Source organism: Plasmodium fragile, assembly GCF_000956335.1.
Source record: "Plasmodium fragile strain nilgiri unplaced genomic scaffold supercont1.47, whole genome shotgun sequence".
NCBI lineage: Eukaryota > Apicomplexa > Aconoidasida > Haemosporida > Plasmodiidae > Plasmodium > Plasmodium fragile.
Window position 1 is genome coordinate 168936 of NW_012192627.1, and position 8728 is coordinate 177663.

Below are 8728 nucleotides of genomic sequence, written 5' to 3' on the forward strand. Positions count from 1 at the left end.
TTTTTTTTTTTTTTTTTTTTTTTTTTTTTTTTTTTTTTTTTTTTTACTCTCCTTGTGGTAGTATATTAGTGCTACATCATCGCACCATGTTTGGCTTAAATTATATAGTGACACAATTTTTTGCCTTATCTTTTCCCCAAAGCAGGGGGGCACTGTGACCTGGGTTACACATGCGTGCGTATAGTTCGCGAATGTGCTTGAAGCGTCCACCCCATGTGGGTAAAGATCCGTGACATCCATATCTCGCCCATCTGTGGTGCACTTGCAGAGGGGGAACAAGTTGAGGCCAAGAGAGCACATATCTCATCCCATGGGTCGTATTTCTCCCACCATACCACCACTGCTCAAAAGCGAACATACATATAGATAACAAAAAAGAGAACATCGAAGCGACAACAACATAAAAAAAAAAAAAAAAAAAGAGGGATTCGCTAAAGAAATAAACAAGATTAAAAAAAAATTTATCTACACTTCCCGCATACGTACGTTTTCTTGAGCGCACACCTGCAGATCGCCAACTCGTAAAAAAAAAAAAAATGTTCTTCCTAAGCAGTGTGTTGTTTCGATCCAAAAGCAAAAGGGTCCATGTAAATTTAATTTCCTCATGTGCAAGCAACTACATCTACTCGACGTACATTTCACCCAGCAAGGCCAAGTTCCGTTTGTCCTTGAGGAAGCATGACCCCGTAGTTAACCGCCACGTGTTCGTGCCGCAGCCAAAAGAGCGCCAAGGCGTTCTTCCCACACACGTCCATGTGCAACCACCTTGTACAGCCAGGACGTGTCCCCATGTGCATAACCCATGTTCCTACCCATGTGTACCCGCCACTCACTTTGACGCGCCGCTTCCTCCCTCTGCAGCATGTTTTACCAAAAGCACACAAAGTCCAAGTCGAAAAAGAGGCTAACCATGCACGGAATTAATTATGCGCGCTTTACAGGTGCGTGTATGACCCCCCTTATAGAGGGTTCATTTGGGGAACAGGTCTAGTGTCTCCCCATGGAGGTGGCCCGATGGATGTGGCCCGTCGAGCACCCCGCATTTCATGCCACCCTTCTCACACCCCTTTAGGAAAAAACAAAAACCTCAGGCCCCTGTTGAAGAGAGTAGAAAAGTCCTACCTGTTCGGGAAATTCAACAAACTCATAGACAACACGTACAGGTAGGAGAATTGTTGAACTGCCCACTCTCCCCCCCATGAGTGTTTGCAGTCTTGGCAGGTGTTATTATTTTGTAAAATCTTTAAGCGTTTTTTTTTTTTTTTACCTCTTTGGTTTTATATTTTTTTTTTTTCCTTTTATAGGAGTCTGCCAAGGATGAGTTGACGCGTTGGAGGATGGTACCAACGGTCCTCAACGACCTCTTGTAAAAAGTGTGCAAATCACACTAAAGATTAGCCTCATTGGAAGGGGGGTGGATGTGACTGCTTCTCAACCGTGGACGTATTTCTCTAAGGTTAATATGTCACACGTGTGAGCAATTCCTTAGGGGCCCAACGCACGATTTAAAATTTTTTCACCAAAGGGTTTTTTTTTTTTTTCCGGTATTTAGTTTAGCTGTTCCCATCGTTCTCATGCGCTGCGTTGCGCTACTCTATTTTGTGTTACCACCCGTTACGTTACCTTACGTTATGTTGTGATATGATCTGTTTTTTTTTTTTTAAACCGCTACAACTGCACACATCTCTTTTAAGCGCCCTACGTCCGACACACCTGTGTCGACTCCTCCCGTTGCGCAAATGCCCCCCCCGGGGTAACTACTCTCCACTTCGACTTGGTCAAAATGGAAAAAAAAAAAAAAAAAGTAAATCCCAGAAAAAGGTTCCGTAAAAAAAGGGAAAAAAAAAAAGTTAGGGGACTCATGTACCCGTGTTCTACCCTATCTTACGCAAGTGCAAAGCTGAAACGTAGGGGGAGTGTGCCACTCCGTTGTTGATTACCCGAGGAGAGGATTTTGCTCATAACGGCGTAGCAACATACAACGGAGGGAAAATATATATAAGCAAAATCGTATTCACAACTAAGGAACTCATTTTGCGAAAGTATTTTATCTTCTACGAGGGAAGGAAAAAGGAGGCCTATGCTGCTAACACGTGACCCTCTGCGGAACAAAAAGTATCACCTTGCCTTTCAGGCATTTTTTCACTCGCTACAAAATGGGGGTCCAAAAAGGGGGAACCCCGAGACGTGGGGGAAGGGAAGCAAAATGGGACAACCTGGGACGAACCCGCTGCATCCCCATGGCCACAGCAACGAACTAACCCATGTGGTCCAAATGAGGGGGGCATTCAGTCAGGCAAGGAGGACTGCAATGAGCATCAACACGGAAGGGCGTAAACAAGTGGAAGAATATGTGGGGGGGGAAATGAGTAACCCTTGTGGATACTCCCCACGTAATAGAATCAGAACAGATGGAAGAATCCACAACGAAAATGATTATACTAGTGAAGAGAGTAAACACAAAGTGGACTGTGGGCTGTCCATGAGGGGTGTGAAAAGGAGGTCCCCACAGGAGGAAAACAGCCAACAGGGCAAGCCAGAACTTAATGCAGTAAACAATTTGTGTAAAAAAATTTTCTACCTAAGCAAGAATGGGGTGAAAAATGAAAACGTCTGGAAGAATTACTTAATCGAGGTAGGTAAAGAAAAAAAAAACTTCCACCTTGTAAGTACAAAAAATGTGTTTCTCCTATTGCTAGGTTTGAGTAAGAGTCAACACATCGTTAAGGGCCTCCTGCGTCATGGCACCGTTAGCAGGGAACACAAAATGGAAGAAGAAACACACACAGAGGATGTAGTGGATACCCTTATAGGCACCCTAGTGAACAGGATGGATCGGCTAACAAACAGCCAACGGAGTCTCCTCCTGCACATCATCCAAAAGTTACACAAGATCAAACAGTACAACCATGTGGTAAACGAAATTAATAGCAGGATTTTGGAAGGAACCCCTTTAAAGAAATTGAGCGCGAGAGCCTTTTCTAGCGTCCTCCACGTCTATGCTAGTGGTGGAACTTCAGTTTCATCTAGGGAAGGAGAAGCTCCTACTTGTATGCGTCGGCCCCTTGAAGAAACCATAAGCAGTACCTTTTCGGAACGAAATGGACAACAGAACAAACTGGTGAAGGTTCTCCTTAAGGGAAGAGTGAGCATGGAAGATATCCTCCGTCTCCTCGGAGCCATGCACAAACTAAAAATAAAAAATAAGGAGATCCTTCAATGCATCGTACAAATTTTAAATGAAAAAGTGAGAAACGAGAGTTACTTCCTAACTCCTTCTCTTCTTCTGTACATGGCCAACCTAAACGTGTACAATGAGGAGCTGTGGACAAAGTTGAAAATGGTTGTAATGCAGAATTATCGTTTCTACAATTCGGTGCATCTAACGAATGTATTTTATGGGTTCTCGAAATTTAGACCCCATGATGTGGAGGACTTGTTTGACATTTTGGCTAGCCACATCATGGACACAACTTTGTATATGGAAAAATGCAGGAAAGGGGAAAATGGGTTAAAGCAGAAGAAATCTGATTCAGCAAATTCTAACCTGTTTGATGAACCCAAATGGGAACATGGTCTCCCTCGGGACCACACAGCCAACACGTTTTTGAACCTCTTCCAAACAACGAACATTATAAAGAGCTGCCTACTTTGTAATTACCTAAATTATAAATTCTTTCATTTTTTACTTGATCGGTTGAGAAAATCGGAAGAACCACAATCGTTAGACAATCAAATTGATTCGCTAAAGGCAGTGTCGAGTATATTAAAAACGTTGAACAGATCCGTTTATAAACATGTGGTATCGTTTAATTATATTGAAAAGGGGGAGAATCTCTCCCTGCAGGACGGACAACCACACACGTACGTCCACTTGCTAAACAGTGCAACCACTCACAAGGAGATACACACCTACACCTACAGTGGTGACATGAGTGATAACCACTTACCGATGGTAGAGTACCTCTCTGTGGGGTCTACACAAAAGGAGCAATATCAGTTTGAAATCTACTGGGATGAAGTAAGAGAAAAGATAAGAAAAAAAATGGAACAGAATTTACGAAACCCCGACTTGAAGCTACTGCTACATAAATTAATCGTTTCTCTTTCATCCTCCAATGTGAAGTGTGTAAACCTATACGCCTTGTGTTTAATTCTATTGGAGGAAACAAAAAAGGAGTTGAGTGTTAATAATTTGTTTTTGTATGTCCAAATTTTCCACCGAATGAAAATGTACAATTATGAAGTGTTCAATTGGCTAGTTGAACACATAAAGCAGAATACACATTTGTTAGATGTGAAGAAAAAAATGAAAATTATTTTATTGTCTTGTAACATTTTTAAAAGGATAAATGAACAGGAGATGCAGGAATTGTACCGCTTCTTTTTAAGTTCAGATGATTCTTCCGTTTCTAGAAAAGAGGAATCAATTTTTGTAGATGCTCCCCCTATGTGGGAAATTCCCTCAGAAATGAATACGAGGAGAGGGGACATGGTAGACTTGGATTCCATCTCGAGGTGTACCGCTACGAACAGTGTGCATGATGGAATTGGCAGTTTTGCAAATGGTGGTGATGATTCGGTTGGAAGGAACCCCCCCATGGGGGAGACTAAGAAGGACCCAAATTCTGCCTCACCAAGCAAGGTAAATTTGTTCATAAAAATAGAAAAAACGGATACGTTACCATGCCACTTGGAGTTCACCGACTATATAAACTTTCTGCTCATTTTGATTCACAACTGGAAGGGAGATGCAAGTGGGGGATTTGATCTCCTTTCTCTTATTTCGAAGGGGCCAAATGATTTAGTGAAAATTGGACACATGGACGCAACTTTGGATGAGCACACGAACAGGTTAAAGGAAAACCTGCACCGTGAGAGGGGCGCTATCGTTAAGCTGTTCGAGAAGATGAATCATTTTTTACGTCGAGGACCTCACGCGGAGGAGGCAGATAAGGTGGGTAACTTGCATGGCCTGCGTAGAGACTGCTCCCTCCAAATGGACTACCTGCTGCATTTTATAAAGGCGATAAGCGAAGAGGTGCACAACGACATAGTGAGCGTGTTGGGGAGTCAATTGGGTTCCCAAATGGGAGACCGATGCACCCCCCTTAAAAGCCCGTTCGAGTTAAAAGAGGAAGACTTGCAATTCCTAAATCTGTCTAGAGGCGGCAAAGGCAGTCCCCCCACAGTCCACAATAACAAAACGATTAATAGGTATATGTATGGAAGTGTCCGGGAGGCGGTAGACCTCCTTCGACACAATTTCCAACTGCACAAATGTAATAATATTGCAGGTGTTTCTTCTACGAATGGCAGAAATTACCTGAACAAAATGGAATCATTTTACAAGATAAACGAGTTCTTAATAGCAGATGTAGCGTACATTTTCGAAAAAGGGGAAAAAGAATTATTTCACTTTGTTCTATTTTACCCACACGAATTAAAAAAAACACTTGTAAGGAAATGCGAAAATCAGATTTTCCTAAAACAGGAATATGATGAATCGCTTCTAATATGCACCGAGATTATTTTCTTATACAATTTCTTGAAGAAGAATTTTCGGAACCAGTTTTTTTTCAGCCTTGTGGATACCACTCCGTTTGTTAAATTTCGCCAATGCACAAATGGAGATGTGTTGGTGGGGGGAATACCCGATGGTGATCTCGTCATGCGCGAGGCCACTCGCCTTTTAGAGACCATCTCGAACGCATAGCTCGCCACCAACGCACAGTGCAACTCGTTTATATTTGTGTACAAATCGATGTAAAATTCCGCTTGTCTTTTTTTTTTTTTGTTGTTCCAAACAAAGAGACCTACTAAATTACAAGAATGATGAGCTACGCAACAGGGGAGGAAGAAACAAACATAAATAAATGAACAAGTCAAAGTGAATACGGGGTGAAGCTCTCTTGTCCCTTTTTTAAAATCATTCGTAATGCAAAGTGTGCAATTAAGAAAGGGCCACATGTGGGATATCCCCACAAGGAGGGGTGCAAAAAAAAAAAAAAAAAAAAAAAGCATACACCTATACGGCATGTGTATTGCACATCGCCTGTAAAGTGACGTTATAAATATGAGCATCGCGGAATCTGATCAGATGGGCGGCGTGTCCATGTTTAACCCCTCCCCAAGTGCAAAGGAAGGAGCGCAAAAAAGGGGGGCTATTTAGACCAGTTGGTCCAACTGGGCAAACGGGGCCGGACTAATCGCTGTAGTTGCACATGTTTTGCGAGGCGTCCTCCAAGACCTGATCCAGCTCGGGGTCCTTGGTGTGCCCCTCTTCCTTGTCGACGTTGCTCAGGGTATCCACAGCATTTTTTTTATTTAGGTATTTATTTTTTATAGAATTCGTGGAGAAGGAGCGAGACAGTTGTTTGTTAATTTCAATGGCCTCTTTGGACGCTCCCTCAGCATAATTATCTGTGAGTTCTTTTATTTTATTTCTTTTGTTTGTTTTCTCACGTCTGTAATTACTTACAAGGATGATGAAGTCGTGAATGATATTGACCCAGATGTTTCTGTCTTTGTCTACCGTTTTAAGATATAAGTAGTTTTCCTTTTTTTCTCTTTTTTTCCTGTACTTGATATAGAAATATTTGTGGCTGTAGACGTCGCTGTACACATTTACTACGTATTCGAGGCGGATGTACCCCACTCGGTTTTTGTCCACCTGCGGGGTTGAAAAGTGGGGTAAGAGACAGAGGGGGGGATAAATGACCAGGTGTATCTATGTATGTTTGCGCACAACTATGCGTAACGCGCGCGTCAAACAAATGTACCGCATAAACACACATTTTTCGTGTAGTGTAAAATTGGAGGGGTGCCCCAAACGAACCTTCGCGTCGGCTTCCTCATTATAGTAGCACCAGTAGAATTTTCCCTTAAAGAAGTGCATGTAGAAAAAGTACTTGTTGTAGAATCGCTTGATGTAAAAATTGCTGTGCAGCAGGTAGCCATTCAAGTTTTTGCAAAAGAGCCGAATTTTGTCTTCGATTGCCAGGGAGGAAATGTTATTGTAGATGGCTGCGGGGGGGGAGCGGTGATGTGTGAAGCGATGATGTGGACAGCGGCGATGTGTAAAGGAGCACTGTGGCACTTCGTGGCGAATGATACCGCGCCGCAGAGTGCGCGTAGACCTACTCGAGCTGACGTCCGTCTCCTTAATGGCGTCAAAGTGCTCCATGCCGTCATTTATGAGCTTCTCAATCATTTCATTATTCCTGTTTTGAGTTTTCTGAACAGCGATTATGGTCTCGATAAATAGGGAGGTGTATATCTGGTCCTCCGTCTTTATACAATCTAGGTTGATATAGTGAAAGGACAAGCAGGCTGTTGCTACTATTTGGTTTTTGTTGGTTATGTTGAAGTACATGTTGCAGGGGAATAACTTCTTTACGATATCTGTGTAGATGTGAAGATCAGCTGAGCCGATGAATGTATTTTTTAGAGTTCCTTTTTTATACACTTCAATTCTTATGGTGTCGTTGTTCTGTTTGACAACCATGTTTTTTCTTTCCTACTCTTGTGTGAAGGGGCGGAGGGGGTGCTCATGGTGTAGGGGGTCTCCACAGGCGCGAACGCATAAGCATATGTAGAACGCATGAAACATAAGGGGAGAGTGTATACATATAAATGCTCGCCCCCATTTAGACACAGACAAAGTGTAACTTTTGTACAAGCACACAAAGTCGCAGCCACCACGTGGAGTAAAACAAACAGGGGGAAAGGAGGAGAAGACTACTCCTTCCATATTTTTTGTGCCCATTTTTTTTTTTTACTTCTATGTGTATTTTGTTGAGGTACTGCTTGTAGTAGTGGGTGTAGGAATATCTGTTTCCGATTTTCAAATGGACAATATACTTGCTGTTGTCATCGTCGCCCATTTTTAAATTGATGTGGTGAATTTGAATGATAATGTTGAACGATTCATATTTGTGAATGTTTAGGAGTCGGTACAATTGGCCTGAGGAGAGGATTGTATGTGTGTGAGGGCAGGGAAGTCATGTGAAAAAAAAAAAAAAAAAAGGGCAGACAATCTGCTTGGCGCCATGTCCTTCCACTTTGTATACGTGAGCCACAAAAAAAGGAGGAAATATACAACTACGAGCAATGTTCACTATTTCATCATGTAGACAAAATGGCTGTCTCGAGTGTTCAACAATTTGTTTCCTCTTTCTTGTAGATGTAACTCCAACTTGGGGGTAGCTTACCGATTGGCTTATTCTCACTGATATGAGGAAACAAATCCCTATTTCTACACACGCAGAGGGTACACACGGATGCAAGAAAGCATCCCCCCATGTAGAGAACATTGTGGGGATCAAGGTAAAACATCTTCGGGAAAAAAAAAAAAAAAAATGCTATAGCGAAATGGCTATGACAAGCAAAGTATAGTATCCAATCTACAGATCAATTAAAAAAAGGTAAGAAACAAATAGAGGCAATGCATCTGGACGGGTGATGAGAATGGCAATTTGCTTATTCGCACCCCTGCTACGTGTTTTTTCACACGTATACGTTTATATTCGTACATATACATTTATATATGTACATATCTACATTTGTGGAAAAAAAAAAAAAAAAAAAAAAAAAAATATTAGACTTGTGACATTTTACAACTCCTATGATTAACGGTTATATTAGAACAGTGGCGAAGGAAAAGAAGGAAAATTCTGAATAAAATTATGCACCTATTTTTTTATAGAAAAAAAAAAAAAAAAAAAAA

At 41.8% G+C, this 8728-nt stretch overlaps 3 protein-coding genes across 3 annotated transcripts; 2 read left to right on the forward strand and 1 right to left on the reverse strand.

The window, feature by feature from the left end:
* Window positions 1-536: 536 nt before the first annotated feature.
* AK88_03839 (ribosomal protein L33) lies at window positions 537-1326 on the forward strand (the record flags this gene model as incomplete). Its single annotated transcript, XM_012481449.1, has 4 exons — window positions 537-703; window positions 862-941; window positions 1073-1163; window positions 1305-1326. 4 exons carry the CDS (start codon window positions 537-539, stop codon window positions 1324-1326), a joined length of 360 nt encoding a protein of 119 aa, XP_012336872.1.
* An 880-nt stretch (window positions 1327-2206) lies between these two features.
* AK88_03840 (uncharacterized protein) lies at window positions 2207-5716 on the forward strand (the record flags this gene model as incomplete). Its single annotated transcript, XM_012481450.1, has 1 exon — window positions 2207-5716. One exon carries the CDS (start codon window positions 2207-2209, stop codon window positions 5714-5716), a length of 3510 nt encoding a protein of 1169 aa, XP_012336873.1.
* Window positions 5717-6205: 489 nt separating this feature from the next.
* Window positions 6206-8337, reverse strand: AK88_03841 (uncharacterized protein; the record flags this gene model as incomplete). Its single annotated transcript, XM_012481451.1, has 5 exons — window positions 6206-6673; window positions 6839-7026; window positions 7144-7519; window positions 7782-7966; window positions 8214-8337. The coding sequence occupies 5 exons, from the start codon at window positions 8335-8337 to the stop codon at window positions 6206-6208; spliced, it is 1341 nt and encodes a 446-aa protein (XP_012336874.1).
* Between the last annotated feature and the right edge of the window lie 391 nt (window positions 8338-8728).